The 27561-nt window shown below is 40.0% G+C and overlaps 2 protein-coding genes across 3 annotated transcripts; one reads left to right on the top strand and one right to left on the bottom strand.

The window, feature by feature from the left end:
• Positions 1–1465: 1465 nt before the first annotated feature.
• On the top strand, positions 1466–26676 carry LOC140950265 (gamma-tubulin complex component 3 homolog). 2 transcript variants are annotated; one of them, XM_073399477.1, is made up of 22 exons: positions 1466–1622; positions 1721–1775; positions 3119–3180; positions 3295–3362; positions 4165–4248; positions 5024–5423; positions 6928–7143; positions 7850–8080; positions 9155–9249; positions 10066–10137; positions 10460–10570; positions 14401–14515; positions 14802–14938; positions 15382–15446; positions 16239–16374; positions 18220–18288; positions 18942–19077; positions 20543–20631; positions 21972–22103; positions 23402–23542; positions 24300–24419; positions 25073–26676. In XM_073399477.1, the coding sequence occupies exons 1-22, from the start codon at positions 1526–1528 to the stop codon at positions 25238–25240; spliced, it is 2799 nt and encodes a 932-aa protein (XP_073255578.1). In that variant the 5' UTR covers positions 1466–1525; the 3' UTR covers positions 25241–26676. The 2 variants fall into 2 exon arrangements, with proteins under 2 accessions (XP_073255578.1, XP_073255577.1); XM_073399476.1 differs by having other exon boundaries at positions 1718–1775.
• On the bottom strand, positions 26343–27213 carry LOC140950267 (uncharacterized). Its single transcript, XM_073399478.1, has one exon. It carries the CDS (start codon positions 27153–27155, stop codon positions 26343–26345), a length of 813 nt encoding a protein of 270 aa, XP_073255579.1. The 5' UTR covers positions 27156–27213.
• Between the last annotated feature and the right edge of the window lie 348 nt (positions 27214–27561).

The following is a 27561-nucleotide window of genomic DNA, read 5'->3' as shown; positions in this document are numbered from 1 at the left end:
CTACTTCTGTTCTTGTTGAATGAATAATGATACAGTGCTTAGAGGATATTACATGGCTGCGCGGGGAAGGGTTGTCAATACTCCGACACGCGAAGATACGAAATTTCTCTTCGAGTATTGAAAAGCATTTCGTGAGCGAGCGCGGCGAACGAGTGAAATATTTTTCAACAATTTAATTCAACACCCAAGGGGGTTCCTAGCCCACTCCTACCTTTCCAAGGCTCTCTCAACCCGAGTGTCAGAGTACAAGAGACGGTTGCTTACCACTTAGCCAGCAATTTCGAATATTCCGAACGGAATGTGAATAATGGTAAGGTCCTTTTTTTCCGGGCTAGGTTGCAGAATGCCCAGCGCACCTGACGTCCAAGTTTAAACGCTTATCCTCCAGTCCTCCACTCCTTCAGTCGATGCCGTCGAATGTTACTCACGCATGCAGTCCTACTAGTCCCAGCTCCCAGACCTCGTCGTTGATGTGAAAAATACCTCATGAAAACGTAGAACACTCGTAATGTGTTTTTTTCTCCAAACCCTTCACCTCTAAATATAGAATGGGCTATTGCATTTAATATCTGCACCTCCCCAGGTTGAGGAACCATGGAATTCTCCAGGGGTAAGTTATAAAAATTGAGGATTTCTTTAGGGGTATTGTTAAAAAATATGGAATTCTTTGGGGGTGAAGCTTTATTTTTCACAAAATTCTTACCCATATTCTTCAGGGGTAGGAACCAAAATTTATTGCCTGCGTTCAGATGTCTCCTATTTCCTTTGTTGCACTCGGATGCACGCAGGCAAATATTTTATGGAATTCGTCAGGGGTGAATACAGTTGTAGCCAATCTTTTGGGATAAGAAGAAAAGGTAAGTCCTCAACCGGGGGATACCGATATTAAAAGCAATAGCCCAATTTCCCATCTCTCCCATTAATCATGTATGGCAAATTTTACAGTAGTATGCATTTATTTTGAGATAAATATTAGCGATAAAAAATCACGACGTTTCGACCTCTCCGAGGTCATTTTCAAGTGTATAAAAGTTCTCTAAATTAGCATAAATAAGTTAAAAACAAGTTATAATAGATAAAAATGTGGTGAACGCTAAAATGTGATAAAATATGTAAAAATGTAAAAAGTGCTAAAAATATTTATAAAGTCCAAAAACAATGGAAATAAAACAATGTTAACAAGAACTACTCTAAACATTTATAGGCTCAAAAATTTAAATCAAAAGATTGAAATTTTTTAACAAAAGCCCCATTTGAAGTGAGGAATGTTGTTTTTTGACACACCGCAAGACAAAGGCAAAAGTTTTCACGCATTTCACGCAAGTTGTTTTCGCTAAAAAGTTCTTTTCTCTTCACCCCTTCCCATGATTCTCCGCGCATATCAACATGACCCCAATCTTCTCTCACCCGTCTCACCCCAACTGTAACATAAATAGCGACTGGGTACGAGGGTTTATTGGCGGGCTGTTTTCAAGATGGCTGCCGACTTGTAAACAGCTGAAAAAGTGAGTGACTTGGGTTTAATATGCCGGTAGACAGCTCGATAGACGATCCTAATTCTCCTGCAGCCCTACTATACAAGTTGTGCTGCCGTCTCCTTGGAAAAGGAACTGATTTAAAGGGTATGAGCATACGAAATTGTCTTGAAAATATGAACCAAAGGCTGCTCTTCGAATTATGAAACTAAGCCTACTTATTTTCTCTTTTTCTGTTTTAGCAGACAAATCTCCAGAAATATCCGAGCATTTTCAGTATGCTCTCAGACTGGTTGGAAGGTATGTAATAACTTTGGCCGTGGCTTTTTTTCGCTAAGTAATTTTGTGACTTTTAGTATTTCATGTAAACAGCTGACATGATCGATGGTGTTCGAAAACAATATCAGTCGGCAATCAATTTTTGCATTTTTACGCCACATCAGCCAGAGCACGAATCATTAATTTTCACTGAATCTTTCTACAGATTTTCAATTGAATCATTAACTGACTTAATTAGACTTTTAGAATTTGGGAGTTAAAGGAGCTGTGTAACGAATTAATTTTATTATCAAAATTGCAACCGTAACCCGGGGGGGGGGGGGGGGGGCACTTGGGTATTTTTTGGGTGGGTATGTGCCGCCCGGAACTCCAAATTGACACCCCGTTCTAGAAATGGGCCAATTTTTTATACTCCGTTCTAGAAAGTTTGTAAATTGAAATAGCCCTGTTTTTTTAAAAAGATATTTCTTTATTTGTTCGACTTATACATCAAATAAATGCTTCTTCATAATTATCCGGAGTACTGGAGCTTTCGTGCGTTCGAAATATTATACCCCGTTCTAGAAAACGCCTCTGAAATGGATACCCTGTTCTGAATTAGGAGCTTCAAAATCACGACCCCGTTGGGCGGCACATACCGATATAGGTAATGTATGGGAGTACTCCCCCCGGGAACAGTAGGAACTGTCATCAAATTGAGTAAAACATAATTTTTTATGCTGAAACTGTGATTTTGTCGTTCTCAAGTAATTTCTTTAAGTTCCATAGGGCATAAGAAAGCATATTTGTCAATGTTAACAGAACGAACTGGACAGCCACCGTGACACAGCCTCTGGGAGGGGGGAGAAGATTTAGGGTACTCCCATATAAAAGTGAAGGGGATACTTGTCAAAATTCAAATTAAACCCCTAAGGCAGACCAATGTGGGTGTGGCTCAAGCTTAAACTGACTCCCAAAGGAGATTTCTGTATGTCAGTGTCAGGGCATTTTTGTAAATTTCTTTATGCACGGTACTAAGTGATACCCTAATGGCCAAATATAGTGACTTTCCGTCCCAAACACCCTGAGTGAGACCAAAATCTGCAATTTACACCCCAAAGTGAGACAAAGAGCATCCCCGTCACTTTTATGTGGGAGTCTTCACCCCCCAGGACACAGCTCCTTTAAGGGTTAATAATTAATCAAAACAGGAAACGAATGCATTACATGTATAAATTTTCCTTCCCTCTACTTTATGTAGCTTAATACAGCAAGTGTTTAAAGGGGTATTCTTTGTTTTGTTCTTCAATGTAGGTACTTCCTGTATTAACAGTCAAATTAAAAAAATTAAAAATTTCAGCAACTTAATTTCATGTTTCTCTTAGTCGTTTTGCTCCAACGGTTGCCACAGATGAATTCAGAGTTGTGGAAAGAATAAAAAGGAAATGTAAGTTTTTGTTTTATCTAACAGTCGGTGAACTTGGAATTTACTGAGCCATTACTACCACACTGTAGAAGAGAAAACACAGGAAATCTTAAAGTGTTTGTTTTGTTTTAATAGTACTCAAGGAGAAAAGAGAGGTGGACATTGCTGTCTTCTCTGAGTTATATCGTAAATTGGCCTCACAAGTAAGAGCTTTATATATTGTAAATAAATTTTGATATGTTACTTCTCATCTAACCATGTCCTAACCCATGTCTTATCCCCCGGCCTGCCCAATCGATGAAATTCGATAACCAATAAAATCAATTATAGTAACGGATTTTAATCAATAGTGACTAATTGATTGATGTTCACTTTTTGGAAATTGATGAAAATCAAAGATTGAACGAGCTGTGAGTATCAATTTTCATCAATTATATTGCTTGTCAGTGGTCGTTTAATGATTTCAGATATGTTTAAGCTAGGCACTCATAGTAATTGAAAGTCTTACCTACTGTCATTTTTCTCTTCCTTAAAAGTCTAATCCATTGAAACCCATGTAAGACTTCAGTAAGACTGACTCAAGTCCATGCAAACGGATGCGTAACGTATCTGCTTATACCCTTATGCTATTAAGACGACTTGCATTGTGAGTATTATCAGTATTAATTGATTAATAATATTATTATTGAATATATTGATTGGTTTTCGATGATCAATTTTCATCGATTGGGCATGCTGGGCTTATCTGAAGTTTAAAAATGTGGGGTTTTTGAGTAGAGGGGTCAGGACCAGCCACTGGTCATCAATATCCAAAAACTCATGAAATCCATATAAAACTAACAAAACTGAAATGATTGACAATGTAATAACAGTGATCAACGGAACCCAGAGCACATTGGTGGGAGTGAGTGCTTTCACCAGTAAAAATTTTCTTTGTCAAAGGAAACTGGTATTTTTAACTGTTGTTTACATCAATAATCTCTTTAATTTATATTTGAATTTCAGCCAGTTCTTAAAAACAGATGGGCAATTCTTTATTTTTTGTTGAGTGTCAGCGAAAGCTCAGGGGCAGATCATTCACATGGTCAGGTAAGTAACAAAAGAGAGGTCAAGGATAAAACACTGCTGTTTTCTTTTTCTTACAATAGTCAGCTCAAACCATCCATTATAATATATCAAACTGTTCATCCTCCACCTGCTTTACCCAACAAAATACTGTAAACACCCGCATGTGAGAGATTGGTGGTTTCAAGAACCTGCTGGCAGATATTTGCCGTTTTAATACCCAAAAATATAAAAGAAGCTGTTTAGCCCAGCAAGATCATGTTCTTATAAAATTAATTATGTGGGTTACAGTGTTACATCACTCATGTAAATTATGTTAAACATTTTAACCAAGGAGTTTGACCTTGATGTTCTGTACCAAACTTTAATACAAATAAAAGTATTTATTTACTGTAAATTTTCCTTTAACAAAAAAAAAGAAATTCCATACATGCAATTCCAGGGTGCAAAGAAAGCCATTTTTACAGCTTGTCATTCGCGTAAGCTGAAGCTAACACTTACTAACCCAAATATCATTTCAACTAGCCCACAAAACGTTTTGATGAGCAGATTGATTTCACAGTTCTTCTGTAATTTGAATTCCTCAAAAAAATTCACTTGCCCGTCGGGCAAGTTAATAACAGAATTCACTAGCCCGATAGCAAAATCCACTAGCCCCGGGCTATCGGACACTACTTTCTTTGCACGCTGAATTCACAGAGTGATAGTGGACAAAAGTTGCAGGAACTTTTTTATTGCCATATTATGCTAACTGTGATGATCCAACAGGCTGGTGAAGTTTATGTCGCTTTCTTCTTAGGCTGCCGGGGCTGCATCCTTCTTTGGTCAAGGGCTACCTACATACCTGACGTCCACACCTGCAGTTTCTACACAGGCATCCCAGCGTCCTTCTAGTCACACGCCTGGTGTTCTTTCGATGACTCATGCAACTGAAAGCAGCTCGGGTGTCAGCAGTGTAGCGTCCAGATCCTTAGATCCCACTCCTACCCCCGCGTCATTTGCCCCAAATTATGGGCCAACACCGTCAGTTCATTTTGCTGATGAAGTCTCAATGCAGGAAGGAAGTGATGGATCTCGCTTGGCTACACTTGTGGCACAGTCATTAAGTGTGTCCCAAAACAGGTTACCAACTTCTGGACAGTCATCAGCATTGCCATCTGCAGTGCGATTTATGAGTTATGGATATGACACACAGAATAGTAAGTTGTTATACCAATAATCCAGACAAAGCTTCAATTACACTGTACCTTTTCAGAAAACGTAAACAGGCCTTTTGACCACACTGTAAACATGCTAGCCTTAGTTTTTCGAGAGTCAATGTTTTCCACTGTATAAAGGTCATCCAGTGGGTAAGTATCAGGGGAACTATCCACTGGATTAATGGATAGAGATTTATCAAGTGGATCACTAGATTTACCTTTTAAACAACTGGTGCCAGATGAATAAAAACTTCCTTGTAGGCAGTACATGTATATTAAGCTGTCATGAAATTCTGTCAGTTTACTTTCCTTTGCTCAATGGTGCAGAGATGGCTGGGTCAGTTAGAGGGGAGGAAAATATTGTTGTTTTTCATCTTCTTTCTCTTGATCATTCACAGGAAGGTTATAATGATGGGGTGCTTGAAATAAAGGCCCAAGTGGTAGACTGGGTACCCAACTGCTGTTTTCTTTAAAATATCTGTTGAGAGAAGCAAATATTGCCTGTTTTTTTGTTTTATTACTTAAGGATAGCTAAAAATTTCTAGATGATTGTTCCATTCGTGTACAATTTTTGAAGCTTATTGTAATAAATTCCCTACAATTTTCTGGAGTTTGTCTCAGCTAAGATGATTTTGTCATTGGGCAGTGAGGTTAAGCCTTTGGCTTTGTTTCCTTCATCCCTCTTTCATTAGTCAAATCAAAGTGGACGTAAAAGAACCCACACTACTGTTTCAAAAGAGTAGGGGAAGTTTCCCCGGGGGTGTGGTCTACCTTTCACACATCACACATCATTCATATATCATGGGCTATGGGTGGGTTACAGTAACCTAATAAAATGTACTAATAGTGGCTGCCAGTGGCGCCCTTGTATGCTGATGTCTGAGCTTACTGTTAACATGTTAATATAGAATATCAAGAGGGCATGTCTTGTTGTCGTCTAATCCACAACCTTACACATTACGCCTATTAGCGTTGTTTTCTTGATCTGTATCACACAGTAAGTTACTAACAGACTAGATCCAAATTTTCCCCTTGATCATGGTCCTTGCCAGTGCACATGGTACTAATCTTGATCTTGATCCATAAGGCCATCCCCTTTTTTTTCGTTTAGCGTCGAATGCGTTTCCTGATATTGGGTCAGTCGGTTGGATTGAAAAAAAAGCTAAAAAAAATATCACAAGAAGTCTCGGAATAGGAGGCCCTGGTACCCCAGGACGACGTTAAAAGTTAACATTTACATATTTGGATGAACAAAATGCATAATATACTGTAAAAAATGTTCCTGTTTTAGTTCCTTTTTTTTCTCTACACTGTTACTATGCTCATTTTTCAGATTAAAAGAATTATTTCAAGTGAAAAAGTGGTTTAACTATGTCGTTAATTTTTTTGGGGGGAAAATGCGAAAAATTTGGGTAAACGAGGTGCATAAAATTATGTATGTGCTGTAGATTTTACATACTAACTCAAAACTACAATCATGTAGAACACACTTTTTTGCTTTCAGCCTCGTATGAGATTTCTGAAGCTTCTCTACTCCGAGATATTATTTACATCTTCCAAGGAATTGAGGGAAAAGTAATCAAGTTTGACCAAGCCAATGATGCCTATCGCATTGATCCCAAACTTGGAGTTCCCAAGCCAGTCCGGGAACTTGTTCACAAGGTGGCTGAGCTGGGCTGGCTGTATCGCAAAATACGGAAATACTTAGATGCACATGCAGGTATTTGTATGGAATTTTTACATTTGTACACTATATAACCCCTGAAAATCCCAAATATGTTAAAAACCCTGTGTGTACAGTGTGTCAAGAGTGTGAAGAGGCTCTCTTTGCAGGGTAAATTTATTACAGCTTTTGTGAATTAGAGCTAGGAGACAAAAGAAATTGAGATTCAACCTACATGTAGCTTAAAAAATTTTAACCTCAATTTAATTTTGACCTGTAACAGTTACAGTTGTGTCCCTAGTCTTAATTTGATGACCCATCATTTCACATTTTGAGGATGAGGCCAATGTTCCTGTTTGTATTTTTACTATTCAAATCAAATCAAATCAAATCCTTTATTTAGACATGTAACACCCAGGGCCCAGTTGTTTGAAGGCGGATTAGCGCTAACCCAGGGTTAAATTTTAACCCGGGTCTCTTTTCTTTTCATCAAAAGCATTTTCTCGGACAATTTTCTCTATTCTTTTTAGAGTAGCCGATCATCAAACTGTTAACAAAAAGAATTAAACTGAATTTGCTTTTTAAGCTTTCATATCTGAATTCAAATTTCGAACTAACCCTGGGTTATCTTAACCCAGCTTTGAACAACTCGGCCCAGGAGCACAAAAGTTAAAACATGTACATGTATTGTATTTGCACTTGTCTTCTTCGCTGTTGGAGTTTCACCCTCACAGGCCCTCTGCAACATTATTTCTACCCACAGGAGACAAGGCAATGGGATTAGTAGGACAAAGCTTTTGCGCTGCTCTGCAGCAGGAGCTCACTGAATACTACAGGCTGTTAGCTGTGCTAGAAGGCCAACATCAAGTTGGTGATGCAGGAATTGTTGGAGAGGGAGCAAGTGGAAGTTTGACACTACGTCGATTGATGGTGTGGACATATGATCCAATGATGAGGTTAAGGACCCTTGCTGCATTGGTTGATGCCTGCAAAGGTACGGTGATTACTCAATAGCACAATACTGTGGGTGGAAAGCAGAAATTGTGAATTTGGGACTTGGACTTCTATCAAAGGGAAGAAATAATTGTGACAGTGCAGTGAATTGTCAAAATGACATGGACAATGGTTCTAGTACATTTTGTAAGTGTTTTTATACTTTTTATACTACTACATGGGAAAGTTCTGCAATCTGATTGGCTTAGAGCAGTGGTATTCCAGCTTAATTTGAAGAGCGGTTGCATTTGATTACGTTCTTTTAGCCTACGTAAATGTGAAAATTACAAAGTTTAACCTTTTGCGGGTAGTAGTATAAACAAATAATAGCGTGATTTGTAGGTGATATTTGGAATAAATACCACTGGTGATATTTCAAAATTGTCTCAAATTTCACTCGCCTAACAGCTCGTGAATTTACATACAACAATTTCGAAATATCACTCGTAGTATTTATGCCAAATATCACTACAAATCATGCTATTACCTATACAAATCTTATGTGGAGGGCATGCTTTCCGAGGCTAAGAGTAGTAGTCAAAACAGTTTTGGTTTAGTGCAGATTTTCGCAAATACACATGCACAACAATGTTTGAAAATATTCACAGGCCCAAAACTTAATCTTTAAATTCCTCTAGGTACTGATCCACTGGTTAACCATTTGAACCCTTATATCTACATCCATATTCTCCATACTCCATATGTATTCATTTTCTGAGGTACTGGTGAGGAGAATTTGTTCAACAATTAGAACTTAGACACAGACAGAGACATATATGTTATTTATTTTACCTCTAGGAGCCTAAGAACTATGGCTTGTTACAGTGCCCTTGAGAAAAACAAGGTCCAAAAAATTAATAATTCAATGCAATAGACAAAAAATAATAATAAAAAAAGTGAAAAATTAGGATTTGTTAGTTGATGATCTTTCCTGTTATTCTTGAGACCATTATCTTTAATTAACAAGTACTATGATAATATAACTTAGGAAGGGTTAGATTCTTGTCATCCTTATGGGTTTAAATGGTTTTATTAATGTCAAATGTATTGATTAATAATTGTCTTTTTAATACAGGAAAGAAAGGAGGAGCTTTGTTGTCTGCTCTTCATTCTAACATGCAGCATGGGGATCCCTTTGTCAAGTCTCTTGTCAGGCATATTCTTAATCTGGTAAGGACTGCTAGTGGCAAAAGTGCTGTCCAATATACCAGGGCTAAAGGAATTACCCATCAGGCTATCATTAAATGATAATAATATTACAAGTTGTCTGATAGCCAAGCAACATTTGCCAGGGTAAAGTTAATGTTAGTGAAATTAAAAGGGGGGGTTGGTAGGCCAGTGTAAGAGGCAAGCAAATTTTTTTTCTAAAATACCAAAATTTTCTCAGTGAAAGTTACTAAACTTTTTGTTTAAATTTGGAATCTTTCATAAGTAAGCACCTCCTGTAAGCAATCATCAAATCTTTGCATTTTGAATTGGTGGTAACGGAATGTTCAACCATATGAAGTGAGACGTTATTACTACTGTTATAATTATTTCATTATCATTATTACTTTTATTATACTGTGAAAGGTTTGAACCCAGGAGTCATTTCAAAAGTAGGTTGAGTTTGATGTGAACGTAGTCCTGAATAGGACTGTTGTTGTTGACAGTGACTGACGTTTCGACAACCTGTGCGGTAGTCATCTTCAGAGTCAAAGTGAGTTGTATCACGTCAGTTGATGGTATTATACTCTGGTTATTGATCTGATTGGTCAATTATGTCGTGATGTTATTGGTCGTCTGTCAGTTAAGCCGTGATGTTATTGGCTTTGAAGACTTGTACTCAGTGATTGGTGCATTTTGAACCGTCTATCGTCACGGTTAAACAGTCGTCTGTTGTTAGTCAAATTGTCAGTTCTCCAGTCATTCTCTCGTAGTTAGTTTTGCTTGATCTTGTCAATAAGTCATTTGTACGGCGCTGGTAACTGTAATTTCCTATTACAGGTTGCTCGTCCAATCCGTGTCATTCTTGATAGATGGATTTATGAAGGAGAACTTGATGATTTGTACAATGAGGTAAGGTCGTTATGTAAAAGCTCCTCAAAAGGATTTCTTTCCCTTCTTGGGTTGGTTACCCAGCTACACCTTGTATGTTATAGTTAATTAATGTGTTCATATTACATGGCAGTGCATGCAACTATTTGTTGGTAAATCATCTCATCAGCCTATAGCCTTTTTTGTAACAACACCTTACCTTACTTATTGGTATATTATTTTGACATGCGAGGCAACATATCTTTCCATCACTAAATTTTTTGTTACAGATGGATTCACATGTAAAAGCCCATTTCTACTGGTATTAATCTTTCCTGTTTATATGTTAAACTTTGTCTTTCAGTTTTTTGTTGCAGTGGATTATGACACTAAATATGATCGTCTGTGGTATGAGAAATACAGTATCAGGAAACCCATGCTGCCATCATTCATCTCCATGGAACTTGGCACTAAGGTATCACTAATAGTAGATAGATAGACTGTTGTGGATTCATATGACAGTGCTGATTTCCTCTATACCTTAGCCAGAAAAAGGTCTTATGAAACCCATACATGTGCAGTGTAGCCTGTGAGGAATTATGGCATAGTTACTAAAACAAGGAATTAGCCAAAACGACCCACAGTGATCCACAACAACCCAAAGTGACCCACAATGACCCGCACTAAGTCCCACAACCAGGGTTGTCAAAAAAATTTTATATCACTAGGAATACACGTTTCCCAGGTAGGGGAACACATATCACTAAGGATATATCTTTCCCAAGTAGAGGAACACATATCAGTACGGATACGTGTTTCCCAGGTGGGGAAACACATATCACTAGGGATATGTGTTTCCCAGTTGGGGGAACACATATCACTAGGGATTTGTGTTGCCCAGCTGGGGGAACACATATCACTAGGGATATTGGTTTCCCAAGTAGGGGAACACATATCACTACGGATACGTGTTTCCTAGGTGGGGGAACACTTATCAGTAGGGATATGTGTTTCCCAGGTAGGGGAAAACATATCACTAGGGATACGTGTTTCCTAGGTGGGGAAACACGTATCACTAGGGATCTGTGTTTCCCAGGTGGGGGAACACATATCACTAGGGATACGTGTTTCCCAGGTGGGGGAACACATATCACTAGGGATACGTGTTTCCCAGGTGGGGAAACACATATCACTAGGGATATGTGTTTCCCAGGTGGGGGAACACATATCACTAGGGATATGTGTTTCCCAGGTGGGGGAACACATATCACAAGGGATACATGTTTCCCAGGTGGGGGAACACATATCACTAGGGATATTTGTTTCCCAGGTGGGGGAACACATATCACTAGGGATATGTGTTTCCCAGGTAGGGGAACACATATCACTAGGGATATGTGTTTCCCAGGAAGGGGAACACACATCATCAGGGATACGTGTTTCCTAGGTGGGGGAACACATATCACTAAGGATATGTGTTTCCCAGGTAGGGGAACACATATCACAAGGGATATGTGTTTCCCAGGTGTGGGAACACATATCACTAGGGATATGTGTTTCCCAGGTAGGGGAACACATATCACTAGGTATACGTGTTTCCCAGTTGGGGGAACACATATCACTAGGGATTTGTGTTTCCCAGGTAGGGGAACACATATCACTAGGGATATGTGTTTCCCTGGTGGGAGAACACATATCACTAGGGACACGTTTTTATCAGGTACGGGAACACATATCACTAGGGATACGGGTTTCCCAGGTGGGGGAAGACGTATCACTATAGATATGTGTTTCCTGGGTAGGGATACAGATATCACTAGGGATATGTGTTTCCTAGTTAGCGGAACACAGATCGCTATGGATATGTATTTTCCATGGAGGGGAACACATATTATTAGTGATACGTGTTTCCCAGGTGGGGGAACATATATAACTAGGGATATGTGTTTCCCAAGTAGGGGAACACATATCACTAGGGATACATGTTTCCTAGGTGGGGGAACACATATCAGGAGGGATATGTGTTTCCCAGGTAGGAAAACACATATCACTAGGGATACGTGTTTCCTAGGTGGGGAAACAAATATCACTAGGGATCTGTGTTTCCCAGGTCGGGGAACACATATTATTAGGGATACGTGTTTCTCGTGTGGGGAAACACACATCACTAGGGATACGTGTTTCCCAGGTGGGGGAACACATATCACTAGGGATATGTGTTTCCCAGGTGGGGGAACACATATCACTAGGGATATGTGTTTCCCAGGTGGGGGAACACATATCACTAGGGATGCGTGTTTCCCAGGTGGGGGAACACATATCACTAGGGATACCTGTTTCGCAGGTGGAGGAACACATATCACTAGGGATACCTGTTTCCCAGGTAGGGGAACACACATCATCAGGGATACCTGTTTCCCAGGTAGGGGAACACATATCACTAGGGATATGTGTTTCCCAGGTGGGGGAACACATATCACTAGGGATATGTGTTTCCCAGGTAGGGGAACACATATCACTAGGTATACGTGTTTCCCAGTTGGAGGAACACATATCACTAGGGATTTGTGTTTCCCAGGTAGGGGAACACATATCACTAGGGACACGTTTTTACCAGGTACGGGAACACATATCACTACGGATACGGGTTTCCTAGGTGGGGGAAGACGTATCACTATGGATATGTGTTTCCCAGGTAGGGATACAGATATCACAAGGGATACGTGTTTCCCAGTTGAGGGAACACATATCACTAGGGATTTGTGTTTTCCAGGTAGGGGAACACATATCACTAGGGATATGTGTTTTCCCAGGTGGGGGAACACATATCACTAGGGATACGGGTTTCCCAGGTGGGGGAAGACGTATCACTATGGATATGTGTTTCCCAGGTGGGGGAACACATATCACTACGGATACGGGTTTCCCAGGTGGGGGAACACATATCACAAGGGATATGTGTTTCCCAGGTGTGGGAACACATATCACTAGGGATATGTGTTTCCCAGGTAGGGGAACACATATCACTAGGTATACGTGTTTCCCAGTTGGGGGAACACATATCACTAGGGATTTGTGTTTCCCAGGTAGGGATACAGATATCACTAGCGATATGTGTTTCCCAGTTAGCGGAACACAGATTGCTACGGATATGTATTTTCCATGGAGGGGAACACATATTATTAGTGATACGTGTTTCCCAGGTGGGGGAACACATATCACGAGGGACTTGTGTTTTCCACATGGGGGAACACATATCACTAGGGATGCGTGTTTCCCAGGTTGGGGAAGACATATCGTTAGGGATAATGTTTGCCAGATAGGGAACACATATCACTAGGGAGAAGTTTTCCCAGGTGAGGGACCACATATAAGTAGGAATATGTGTTTCGCTGGTGGGGGAACACCTATTACTAGGGATATTTGTTTTCCAGGCAAGAGAACGCATATTAGTAGGGATACGGTTTTCCCAGGTTACATTCGGCGAAAGCCTTAAAGGAGCCGGTGATAACGCCGGTTGCCGGCGCATTTTGAGAACCCTGGACAACGATCCAAAATGAGACAAAACACGTCCTGTCTTCCTGGAAACGTCATATAAAATTGATTTTTGGTTGTTGTGAGTCTTTTGTTGTTTAGTGTTGGTTGTTTTGAATCTTTGTGTTGATCAGTGTAGGTCGTTGTGGATCGTAATGGGTTGTTTTGGCTAGTTCCTCATTTTTATAGTAACTACAGCTGTACATGTACATGAAGTATGGATGTCCTTGCGACCGATTTTTAATACTGCATCTTTACACGAATGAACCAACACAGCAAAACCACAACCGGTGACACAATAAGTCGAGACATTTTAGCCCAAACGGGGCTTTTTGACATTTTGCCAACTTTAAAATTTTAAAATAAAGCTTCTCCTTCCCTATCCCCTCTATGCAATGTTGTGTGGCACTGTTCGAGCTACCTGCAGGATACAAAAAACGCCCCAACTTTGTTCCCTGAAAGTTACCCTACTTTAGCATAATGTCTCAACAATTTTGTTTCTGATTGCACATAAACAAAAAGAAATATGGAAACCCAAAAAGCCACTTTTCTTTTTGATGAGTAGTGATAATTGTCCTTCTCCAAGTATATTAATTAGGCAACACCTTCAAATTTCACGGGCAAAAACTGAGAAAATGATTTTAAAAGCTAGTTAAAACCATATAAATCGTAAAGTTATCACATTGCACTCAGTGTTTTCTGTGGAGAATGTTGTTGCTTGTGTTTGCTTTTCTTGAAATGATTTTAGTTTTGGTGTAAAATTTTTAACAGATTTTAAACATTGGAAAATCCATCAACTTTATTCGACATGTTTGTCAAGATCGTAGTCCCATCAGAGGAGGAGAGGAGAAGGCATTAGATTATAACAAGTCACAGGAGGCATCAGGTAAAATCTAGAAGACGGTTCCTAAACCTATTTTAGTTTGTCAATGCATCTATAGCCATACAAACTTATTTACTTATGGACTGTGTCCCCAAGAGAGCAACAATTTTTATAATTAACAGTGGACCATTTTAGCAGCAGAAACATGGGTGTACGTGCCATGCAATAATAGAGATGAACTTGTTGCATCTCAAAATTGCAGGTGGAAACAGTTGGTAAGTTTACAGTACAGACCCCTGGAAAAGTATTTTCGATTTGTTAATATGATCCATTTATTATAATTTTTCAGCTGCAGCTCAGTTAACAGCTGATGAAGAGTTTGGAGGAACAGCTCTTCAGGAAACAGTTGATATAGCCTATAGAGAAACAAGCAAGAGGCTGCTGGAGATTTTCTTCTCTAAATACAAGTTCCTTGATCATTTGAGGGTACGAAATGTCTTGAGACCATTCTTCAATTATTTTTTCTGTGTTGTTGTTGTGGCGTTGGTGGAGGTGGTGGTGAGTCAGAGATTATAGTTCTTGGACCAACCCCTCTTGATTATTTGTCACAACGATAAAGAGTGCTTCACCACTCAGATAGTTCATAAAATCTTCTATGTTGATTTTACCTTCTATTCTTCTGACATTCAGTTCTGCCCTATCTCCGAATCTGACGCTTGAGTAGACTCGCATATTAAGTAGAGCTGTCTGTTTGTCCAAGGGAGCAATCTTATTCTTGACTACTACTCTATTTTATTCATTTATATTTTCATCTATTTATTTATTTATCTGTTAATTTATTAATTCTAAATCTAAATAGATTATCCACCAATGGCAATACCCATCACTGTTAATTATTAATTTGTTTATATATTTATTTAATTTGATAGGCATTGCGATTGTATCTTCTTCTTGGCCAAGGGGACTTTATCAGGCATCTTATGGACCTGCTTGAGTAAGTTGATGTGACTTTGTCAGCTTAAAATACATGAATGTTAATTTTGCTTTCTTATCCTGTTGACAGTGCTTCAATGTTAAGCCACAAGAGTGCATGATCCATAAGTGGATTCAGAGCCGGTCCAAGAGCGCCCCCAACCCTCTCCCCCCTCACACTAAAATGTAGATCCTTGATTTATGGAAACAGAAATGCTCTCATGGTTTTTGAGTCTATCAATACATAATTGCATATTGCAAAGCATATTCAGCATTATTGATTAATCATTATGCATGTATTGTCCCGTTTTATTTTTAATTGCATATTGCAAAATTAAGAATAAAACGGGACAATAATACAAAGAAAAGAAGAAGAGGAAGTGGGGTTCCTAACAACAGTATTATGTTTTCGTGGCTGGTCGCCCATCCAGTTCCTAACCCTGCGCATCAGGGAATAACTTAAGTGGTGCTACGAACACTGAGTTTCTCGATGGTTTGTGAGACACGCCAGATTTCCATTATCTATATAGCTGGCACCTGTCCCAGCCCTCTCTGGACATATCCCTAGTAGCTTCATTGTTTGTACTGACAATTTATCTGCTGTGTGCTCAAGGAAACCGTTGATGCAAAAAACTTCAAATTGCCATTTTTCAGCCATTTTATTTGGAACCTTCTTCATTGAGCAAGTTTAGCCGTCTAATACTGCCACCTCTTATTGCTCCCAGCCAATTTCGTTTATGTAAACACTCACTCAATATGTCGAGCTCCTTTGTGTTCACTTCAGTAACTAACCATTCTTGTTGTTGTGGTGTAGGTCTGATCTCGCCAAGGCAGCCAGTACACTGTACATGCACAACTTAACTGGTGTGTTGGAGACTGCAATCAGGGCCACTAACGCTCAGTATGCTGACCCAGAGATCATTGAACGATTAGACTGCAGACTACTTGAGGTATAGCATATATTCTCAATTAAGTACCAAATTAAGTTATTAATACGGAATCCATTGGGAAATTAAGTAATTTTAATTTTTAGTGGACAAAAACCTTGTACCAGAATATTCTAAGCCATATCGCCTTCTTTTTTACACTTTTCAATGGCTGTAGATGTAATTAGTTGCTGTAATAACACCAAAGACATTTCTTACGGGAGCCTGAGAAAATAAATTCAAACTTCCACAGGAATTGAGAAAACACAAGTAAAATCGCCATTCCATTTTGTGAAATTTGAGGCTTTTGAACTTTGTTTTCTGGAGTCCATTAAGAACTTTTTATGGTTGGAGTTATTTCATATAACTTATTACATTAATAGCCCTTGAAAAGTGTGAAAAAAAATGCATGATGCTTGAAATTATTCTGGTCCAAGGTTTTTATCCACGTTCGGAAAATTAAAATTACTCAATTTACTAATGGATTTCGTCTTGATCTTTCAACATCAAATTGTAAATAAATAACGCAATTACCTTTTATGTGTGTAAGCACCACCCATTCGAATAGAGATCAACCAGACCAATCACAGCTATCAGTTAAAAACATTCAACAAGTATTCAGCATTTTCCTTCAAAATACAGTTACTAATGTTACTACCTTAAAGACTAGTAAATTATTGATCACAAAAGTGCAAAAGAAGTTGGATGTTGAATGAGTGTCTGCGATTGTAACCTGCCATCAGACATTGTTCTTTTTTTCGCCAGAGTAGAGACATCTAGTTGACAGCGCATGATCGCGAGTATTTAGGTTTGCAGATTTTTTATCAAAATTTACAGCCAACTCTCTTTAAGACAGACAGCTCAGGGACCTGCGCTAAGCCTCGGTCTTAGATAGGCGCCCATGTTATTGATAATCAATTACGGCAGTAAAGAAAGGCAGGGGTCAACGCTTGGTGTCCGTTTTACAGGGGTCTCCTTCTTATGGGGTGTCAGTTAAGTCAGAGTAGACTGTATTCTAAAACCAAAGTGCAGTCGACTCTCTCTTAACCCTTTAAGTCCCAATAGTGATCAACATCAACTTTCTCCTAACGATATCCATACATTGGCAAAAGAAAAGGTTATGAGAATTAATAAAATGATCACCAAAGAGAAAATGCTTTGATCTTTCAACAAATTCTCTCAACTAATTCTTAAAGGAAATGTATAGAGACCTTTTTGGAGAATTTGCATGTGGATATTGGGGCTTAAAGAGTTAACGGACACCTTAACTTGGTTCCTTTCTGTCTTTACTCCCTTATTTGATTCTCAATAAGACGAATATCTCTCTAAGACAGACAACTTGGTGCCGGTCTCAAAGGTGTAAGTCTTAGAGAGAGTTGACTGTATTTTTATAGTCTGTGAGCAAGCTCTCTGGGGCGCTCTGGTGGCTGGGCGGGAAAAGAAAGCAGAGCTTGCAACTACGTCTCTGGAATTTGAATTCCACCTCCAATTCTCCTGTGGTTCCCTGTCGACTGAGCTGTCAGATTTTCGCCGATCAGCGCCAAGCGGAACGAGCGCGAATGTAAGCAAACATTGTAAAACACGTGTCAAGGGTGATGACGTCATTACTAATGTCATCTCCGCCAATCATCATTTCGCATCGACTTTTTCGATGCAGATATTCAAATTCCAGAGACGTGGTTGCAAGCTCTCTTCCTTTTCCCACTCCGCCGCCAGAGCGCCCCGGTAAGCTTGCTTGCAGGCTATAGTTTTGAAGCCGTTCATAAACTGGCAATTCTTGTTTCATGAAGTCTACAACTACCTGGTGACGAACTGTTTTAAAGTTGACTGTTAATCAGTACTTATAAGCGCTATTATCATGTTTTGAAGGTTTCTCCTGGTGATACTGGCTGGGATGTGTTTAGTTTGGATTATCACGTTGATGGACCTATAAGTACAGTAAGTACTACTGCTCAAACTGACGGAAATGTCCTGCAAACGAGGTTGTATTAGAAATCAACTCAGTCTTCAATGGAGCGTCATAAAACTAACAGACAGATAAACAGATAGTCTAGGCGCCATTTGCTCGATGGCGTCTTTTTACTACTAAGACCAGAATTCATTTCGTTTTTTCTTTTATACTTAAATTGGGTAATCCCGGTGAGTTTTGAATAACAAAAGCCCAAATTTGCACAAGAAAGCAAAATCCTGAAGGATTTTGGTAGTAGTAGTAAAATGACGTTATCGTGCAAATGGCCTATTTCCAGGTTATAACCAGCTAAAAAGTTCTCAAAGTCCAAAGTATAAACCACTAGCCAATCACATCACGTGCACATTATCGGATGAACCAATCAGATCACAAAACAAATATGTGAGCCACTGCCAAGAGCGGAAAACGCGAACGCGCAATTAACGATTGGTTTTTGTTTTAATTCTGATTGGTTGAGAAAGTGGCACCAAATTGATTGTAGCCAATCAGAAACCGTAGCAGTGTTACGTTGCCAACGATTTCATGAAGTTACAAAAACGCTTGAAATCTCCCACTAGCAGCGCTGTTCCGACTAGACTAACTCTGCGATGGACAAATTGATAGTTCGGGCTTTCGTTTGCAGGTATTTACACCAGAATGTATGATTCACTATCTGAGGATCTTTAATTTCCTGTGGAGAGCTAAGAGAATGGAATACTGCTTAACTGAGATGTGGAAACAACAAATGACAACACGGAGGATGTTGAAATCATTACCAGGTGAATAATTTAATGTTCATGAATGATGCCCTTTTCAATATTTTTCTCAGTAAATTTCTCTTGTTTAGATAATTGTGCTTACTGTGTAGATCATCTGTTGTAATAAAAAAGATGTTGTGGAGATTCTTTAATGTAATAATTGTAGCCTCAAAAAATGCTTGTTTAAGGTCGCCAATCATGGTTCTTTTGTTTTATTATCGTTTTATGTTGCGGTTAGGGAAAAAAAGCAGAAAACGAACCAAAAGAATAGGGCACTCAGAACCCTTGTTTGCGTCCACTCAGATTTCTGTAGAGTCTTAAGTTTGAGACGCATTATTTAACGAACAATATTTCATTGAACGAGACAACTGCTAAGAAATTATTTTATACAGAAAAAAAAAAGAGAACTTGCGTAATATATTTTCCTAAGAATGTTTTGGATATATGATCTTGTAGCCCTGCATTAATGTTAGCTCCTCTTGTCAAGATGCATTTTAGTTCAAGAGAGATGTTAAACCTTTGATGTCAACTTTGGTTATTTGATCTGGGCATGAGAAGGGTATCTGCCAGAGAAACTCTTTCTCGTGTTATTCGAGAACGTCTTCGAGTACGAGATTTAACTGGAAGTTTTTTTTCGTGTATTCTAAAAAAAAAAAGACACCCTTTGAAAGCTTCTATCATTGATATCACTGCTATCTTTATTGAAAGAGATGAACCCTCTCCCGGTCGCAAAATTGATAAAACTTCTAACATTTGATAAGTTGTTTTCGTCACCGCGACATTCGGGAGCTTAAACAACCACGACGGCAACTGCAGCAAAAACGTCACTTAAAAGTGAATTTGCGCTATTTCAAACTACGCCACTCTTATCCCATTTCATTCAATTTTTCAAATGTTGGGGAGTTTTTCTGGAATTAACTCTAAATGACTGTATCTAAGTTCAGAAACAGAAAAAGAAAATTGTTTTTTTGAGTTCACGTTCTCCATAAAACGTAGCCTGCGAGCAAGCTCTCCTATTTGGGCGAGTGAAACGAGTCTCGCGAGAACGCGCGAGCGAGCGGCCCTTCGCCCCTCGGCCCCTCGCTCGCGCGTTCTCGCAAGGCTCGCTTCGCTTGCCCAAATAGGAGAGCTTGCTCGCAGGCTACATAAAACGTGAATCTTCGAAGTTTCACGTTGTAGTCGTGCAACAACGACAAAGAAATGTACAAAAAAGTGTGCCGCACTTGCAAAGTTGTTGTTTTGCCACCCTAATACTACTATTATATTTCTTTTTTGCCGTTTTCGTTGCCGTCGCCGTCGTCGTTGCTTAAGCTCCCTATCCTTACTATTAAAAACTCGTAGGAGAATGACGACGGCTATCACGTTTTCCCGCCAAAATGACGCTGGTCCACGCGCGCGCACTACTAAGAAAATCTCGTACTCGTCGTCGTTCTCGTCTTCAGAGAATCTAAAGGTCTCTAATATTAATGCTTTAAATCTATAACAGAGGTGTCTCCCATACTTCACATGTGTCACATGCTGGGAACAGAAATGATCCACTTTGTCCATCAGATGCAGTACTACATCACCTTCGAGGTAAGAACAAGGGGCGGGGGGGGGGGTGCTCCCTACGGGTTCCCCGGTGTCCCCAACACTCCACATGTGTCACATGCTGGGAACAGAAATGATCCACTTTGTCCATCAGATGCAGTACTACATCACCTTCGAGGTAAGAACAAGGGGCCTGAGGGGGGGGGGGGTGCTCCCTGCGGGTACCCCAGTGTCCCTAACACTTCACATGTGTCACATGCTGGGAATAGAAATGATCCACTTTGTCCATCAGATGCAGTACTACATCACCTTCGAGGTAAGAGCAAGGGGCCCGAGGGGGTACTCCCTACGGGTATCCCGGTGTCCCCCATACTTCACATGTGTCACATGCTGGGAATAAAAATGATCCACTTTGTCCATCAGATGCAGTACTACATCACCTTCAAGGTAAGAACAAGGGGCCTGAGTGGGGTGCTCCCTACGGGTTCCCCGGTGTCCCCAACACTTCATATGTGTCACATGCTGGGAACAGACATGATCCACTTTATCCATCAGATGCAGTCCTATATCACTTTCGAGGTTAGAGAAAGGGGGCCCCGAGGGGGGTACTCTCAACGGGGTACCTTTTTCAGGCTTATGTATATCAAATGGTAGGGAATTTACGAGTTTAAGTATATGAAAGGATGGGAAGTTCTAAGATTAGAGTCTTTTAAAAGGTTCTTTATTTAAAATGCTTGGAAAAGACGTGCCTTATGGCTATGTCATTTTATTAAAACGTTACACGTCACGAAAAACACAAAAGGACTTGCTGTGTTGGGGATTTATTCTGATAAATAGGTATGTTGAAGGGTTACAGTTTTTCAAAGGAAGGTACACGAAAGGAGTTCCTTTTCTGCCAAAAATGGTATATGATGGTGTGTGATCCTGGAAGTAACGTAAAACCAAAACAACTTACGCAATTCAAAATGAGCGGCAGGGTTAGCGCAGTCGTTAGAGCGCTTGACGGCAGAGCGGGGGATCACGGGTTCGATTCCCGGGGCCGGACCAATACTCAGGGTCTTAAAATAACTGAGAAATGAAGGTACTACCTTTGCACTGCAAGCGGCTGGACGTTTCGCGCGGCTCGGATGACCACGTAAACTGGCGGTCCCGTCTCCAGCTGGAGACGTAAAAGTAGTGTCTCCAATTAGTACTTTCGTGCTAAATACCTTGACACTCAAATAAAGCGCATTTTTGAGACCTCAAAGCTGAGCTCTGGCAGTCGAGACAAGATTAGGTAGTTCTTTGTCCCGTTTTACCCACCAAGCGAGTCGAGCAGTAATGCAGCAAACTATAAATTTGGAGAATGAAGTTGAAAGCAATTGTTTGTCTCATGATCCTGTCAGGTCTTAGAGTGTTGCTGGGCAGAGCTTAAGAAACAAGTAACAGAGGCCAGTGATTTGGACCATATAATAGCGGCACATGAGACATTCCTGGACCAAGTGTTAAACCGGTGCTTGCTGGATGCTGAGTCACGAGTAAGTACAGTCCTGACTGGCTTCTCCCAGAAGTGGCGAAGTCGTAATAGACCTTTTTACCGATGCGGCGGCCATATTGAATTAATTCGATTTAAGGATGTATTCTAGGATGCCCAAGGGCCATGAGCACATTTTGTTTGTATTTTCGAGCGCTTTCCGGGACATTTTTTCTTAAAGTTTTCTTAGAATAAGATTGTGATGGGAAGAAAGATCCTTGTGCCGTGTTTGGATGTAATAATGATCGCCTTTTTCTAGTTTAGTATTAGAAATATGGTCTTTCACTGTATATTTCTCTGGAAAAAGGCGATCATTATTTCATCAAAACACGGCACAAGGATCTTTTTTCCCATTAGAATCTTATTTTAAGAAAATTTTAAGAAAAAATGTCCCGAAAACCGCTCGAAAATACAAACGAAATGCGCTCATTACCCCTGGGCATCCTATAATACTCCTTAAATCGAATTACTTCAATATGGCCGCCGTATCGGTAAAAAGGTCTATTAAAAGAAAAGAATTCGTATGGTAAAGTCTTTAAAAAAACACCAAGAGCATTACTTCATCGTACTGGGAAAGAGGTCTCATTTGAATGGTCACACCCTAAAATTTCAAAATTTCAAATGTGATTCCAAAAGTTACAACCACCTTGTACAGCATAGAAAACTATACCAAAGTGCTCAGTAGCGTCCATTTGAATGGTCACACCATAAGACTTCATCTGCGGATTCAAAAGTTAGAACCACCTTATACAGCAGCATAAACAGTACCATAGTAAAGTGTTGCTCTGTAGCCTTCATTTGAATGGTCACACGTAAGGAGTTCGTCCACAGACGCAATAGTTAGAATCACTTTCTACAGTTACTGTATAGTAAACAGTTACAAAGGCAAGTATTGCTCAGTCGTTTTCATATGAATGGTAACACCATAGGATTTCATCCACAGACTCAAAAGTTAGAATCACCTTGTACAGCTTAATAAACAGTAACAAAAAAATATACTGCTGAATTGTCAAATACAGATTCATGTAGAACATCATGTCACGTCTCCGTGACAGACTTGGAGAGGTGAAAGTGTCAATAGGGCTACTACGGCAGCTTATGTCAGGCTAATCTCCTTCGAAGCTATTCTCAGTTGTGTCGTCACGCAACGCTCCTCCCCAACTGGAGGAACACTGCGTGATGACACAAAGAACGGCGGCAAAGGGGACCAGTTTGGAATTTTTCCTTTCCGGTCTCCCCTCCCCTATGTTCTAATAAAGACCCTGACACTCAGATTAGCTGTTTTCACCTGTTTTCTCTTAGAAAATGCTGACACAGCTGCGAGCCATATTTGATCTGATCATCCAGTTCCAGAATGCTCAAGAGTCGTTCTTTTCTGCTGCAACTACTGAGTTACAGTTACGACAAAGGCTAGAAAAAGCTGTTGAACTGAGAACAGACGAGGTGAGGGACCTATCTGATTTTGTGCTTAGGAAGTTCAAATACCGAGTACGATTCTTAGCTAGTGAATAATACGTATTAGTAATTCTATGAAATGCGCATTCTGATATGCAAACGTACGCCATACATCTGCTTATAGGTAACGAGAATAACAGGGGTTTTTCCCCATAAGAAGATAGGTAGTATCTGTTAAATTTGCCAGACAACACTCATATTTCCGATAGGATACTACCGATATTACTAAAGCAATGATTTGTAGGCTCACTCTCCTTTTCTGCAGGCTTTGTATGTGTTGCAACCATCTTGGTCTTAGATGATTCTTAGCAAGTGAAGAAACTGCTTCATAGTGTTGTCACAGCGCGCGCCGGTGGTCCATACCGAGCTATGAGCGGCAAACTAATAAAACAGGGAAATCGTCGCCGCCTCTCTTTAACAGAGACACTAAAGTAGCGACGTAGGTTGACTTTTTGAGGAATGAGCTACTAAGTTAAAGAAAGCGATCAGCGATCGTTTCAAATGGAGAGGGCAGACCAGGCTGGTGTTGTGTTGAATTGCACTCTGGGACTGTTTCGGTGACACTATCGCTTCTTGTATTGGCTATTACAAGGGCGCACAGGAAACTGGGTCAAAATACCTTCCCCAGAACAGCCCCATAAAGCAATTCGTCACAACCTCGGCCCAGTCCTAAAATGTAACCTTAAAATGGCCAATTGTAGAAATAACCGCAAGTTTTTTTTTTTTTTTTCCTACTGACGGACAGGGCGAATGGGGTATGACAGAATGGGATGAGGAGGAAGAGAGGAGAAGATCGGTGAAGTTTATTGATAATGTGATTCCTGATACCCGAGCCCAGCTAAGGGTGCTATCAAAGTCATACCAGGTAGGTTGTGAATACACAGACACCTGAAACACGGATATTTTCACATTATTGAACTAAATATCTTCTCACAAGAGAGTGCGTTGCCTGTAAGGATGTAATTACATGTAATGATACTTAGTGCAAGATGTTACATTACGGAAGATATCCATTGCTAGTTAAGTCTCCATGGTTAATTAAAGAAAGCGACACGCTCCTTTGCGTATAAAACCTCGCCTGCAACAAAAAAGGTACTCCGTCATTACTGAGAGTTCTCCTTCCGGAATTACGTCCCTAGTGCAAAATGTCCTGCAACAAATATCGCCTCGCGTTAGGATGGATTTCCACTGTCGCGTAATTTTAACGCTCGTAAATAAAATAGAGGCAATGTATGAAAGGCCGCGCGTAAATGTAAAAGTTGAGCGAGGTTCAACTTTTACCTTCACGCGCGACCTACCATACATTGCCTCTATTTTATTTGCTCTCGTAAAAGTGACCTGCGCACGCATGTACAACCAGATACGCTGCAGTAATATTGTAATCCACCTTTAGAGGGATGAGCGCAGCGCCCTTTGGGTGTACGAATATGGACGTGGGGGGAGTAGAGGGGGTTAAACAAAAACGCCTCCTTCTATGGTATCCTTCCTTACTTTTCGTTTTATTTTTTCTGTTCGTAGGACATGGTCCAGCAGTTTCTAATGATGTTAACCAGCCATCAAGATGTCAGTTTAAGATTCCTTAGTTTCAGACTCGACTTCAATGAGCATTACAAAAAAAGGGAACCAAAGCTACGAAGTCCTCTGACCCACAGATTCAGCAAACGAGTTAAAACCCCGGCTAATTAGATACAACTCCTTTGATATAAGATGGACAGGTTATCCCTTTACCCTTGAAACAAATCGCCCATTGGGTTTGTTTGAAGCCGATCGCTTATAATATTTAAGCTGAATGTATTTTAGTGAGATGTTGTCGGGATACCCTCTTGATGGGGCGGGGTACAAACGGTCTTGCTGGGATACTTTAAAGCCTCATTCAAAGAACGAGACAGAAATCTCATATCGGCTGTGTTTAAAAATTTGACTTAATTAAATAAAGAGATACATGAAGGAAATAACTTTGAGACTTTCTTGAATACCGTAACCTGCCGCTTATGTGCCCCTCCCTCCCCCCCCCCCCCTCCATCAGTTAAAAGCCCCTCAGTTTTAGGCCTACCTACCCGTAAACAAAAAAGTGCGTCCGACTATAACTTCACTCCGGGTATAAGCTCCCCTCCAGCTACGAATATAAGCATCCCTCATAATTCGATTTATTATGACGTTTTGAAGATTAAGAAACGGTCCAGGTAAGAACGATAGCAACAACAGCAACGAACATGTTGGAATGCACTTTTCTATTGTCTGTACTTCTGATTGGCTTAAACAGCAAAAGTTAATAAAACTTCATAAAGCGGTACATATATTCATCCTTACTTTCCAACCATCTTCCATATAACAAAATCTGGTCTCAGTTTGAATAACAAAGAAATCCTACGTGGGGAACATGTAAAATTGTAAACTTTTCTTGGCTATTGTTTTCAACTCTTGTGATTGGTCAAAATCTTTTAACACAAAAAAACACCCTTTCAAAGTGGAGTGTAAATTCATTTTATTGCGTAAACAGCCTTCATGTAGGTTTATGCATTCTCTGTGTAAAAATGAGAACATTTCTATTTGGGGAAAGCACCGTTGCCGCATAACAAAAGAAATTGCTATCCACCTTACCCAGATCATTACTTAGTTAACAACTAGTAATTGCAAAAGGTATTTTGATCAGCACTGCTGTGGCCTGTTTGGAGCCGCCTTTTCTATTCCGGTTATGACCCCTTTCGGATTTGTAAGCCCTCCGACAACCCCTTTGGAAGATGGAGCTTGTGAGTGGCAGTTTACGGTACTAGATCCACGAAGGCGTTTAGCTAATGTACGGTTCCCATGCTACCAATGCTTGGCGTTGGTCAGCGGAAACACTAGCATCAATGGGAAATATATTATCAGGTGTTCCAGAATGTTCTTTACAGACCGTCGATAAGTTTGGATTTCTAAATATGGTAGCATAATAAAACTGCACAAAACTGCCCCTTATTGCAATGTCTCCAATTTTCATGATATTGTCAATTTGTTTGCTGCCTGCGTGCCGGTCGATTTTCTTCGCGAAAACCGCCATGTCGTAAAACAGCAAGGATAGATTGCGTAGTAAATACATCCAAAGTGTTAAGATGTAAAGGTAGTAAATAAACTTAACACAATGCTGGTTTGAGACTCTTCTCTCTATCCACGTCTTTACGGTCGATTTATCGATAAACTTAAGAGCAAGGGATAGTACAATTAGAGTTGCGTTTTCAAGTATTAAACTCGCTCCAAGCCAATCCCACTTGTTCGAATCGAAGTCCATGTTGATAGTGGAGAGGGTGCCTATACAAAATAAACCAATCCAAAACCAGAATACGGGCAGACGAGGAGCTATAAGTAAAAGATTAATGACGTTGAATTTATCCCAGCAAAATATCAACAAAATTGCCAGAAATGAACTTCCATCTTCAACAAATGTCCCCGCCATGTTAACTTTGTCTTTCACGTCCTGGGTGAGAACTTTATTTCCACACGTCTCGGTATTTGTTTCATTTGCAAGACAAACCATCGCAGGTACAAAGAAAAAAAGTGTGAAACTCATTCTTATTACCCATAAGAAAGAAAAAATACTGCAAACGACGCAGAGAAGCACCATAAGTGAAACACAACTCGGTGGCGCGAGACTGGAAGTTTCCAAGAAGACTCTTCCTTCCTAAGCCAAGGACAAGCTGACATCTATACTACTGCAAAGCAAATTGGAATGTTTAGACTAATATATGATGATGCACGTTCCTTCACTTATGCTTTGTTTTTTCTTTGATTCTGAGTACTGATTTCGATGGAATATATGGAAAGATGTCCAAACGGAAATGTCGCAGCCTGGGCCAGGTTTCCTCGAAACCGAAACCTGTTTTCTAAGCGCGGTCAGTAACCTGAGTAACAAAAATATAAACAGCCGTCGGACAACTTGTTTACATTTTTCGGATTTCGGTTTTGTAGTAACTCTCACTTTCACTCTACCAGTGCATGAAAATTGGTCAGTGGTTTTTGAAAGATTTCAC

Source organism: Porites lutea, chromosome 10 (genome assembly GCF_958299795.1).
Source record: "Porites lutea chromosome 10, jaPorLute2.1, whole genome shotgun sequence".
Taxonomy (NCBI): Eukaryota; Metazoa; Cnidaria; class Anthozoa; order Scleractinia; family Poritidae; genus Porites; species Porites lutea.
The sequence above is the reverse complement of the archived record's forward strand: the minus strand, read 5'-3'. Positions and strand labels throughout refer to the sequence as shown.

Excerpts from the sequence above, each read along its gene's own strand:
- LOC140950265 (XM_073399476.1), top strand. The coding sequence starts at position 1,526 with ATGCCGGTAGACAGCTCGATAGACGATCCTAATTCTCCTGCAGCCCTA. Across the intron at positions 8,081-9,154 it reads ATTGGTTGATGCCTGCAAAG|GAAAGAAAGGAGGAGCTTTG; the intron begins GTACGGTGATTA and ends TTTTTAATACAG. Across the intron at positions 10,138-10,459 it reads TTGATGATTTGTACAATGAG|TTTTTTGTTGCAGTGGATTA; the intron begins GTAAGGTCGTTA and ends TTTGTCTTTCAG.
- LOC140950267 (XM_073399478.1), bottom strand. The coding sequence starts at position 27,155 with ATGGTGCTTCTCTGCGTCGTTTGCAGTATTTTTTCTTTCTTATGGGTA.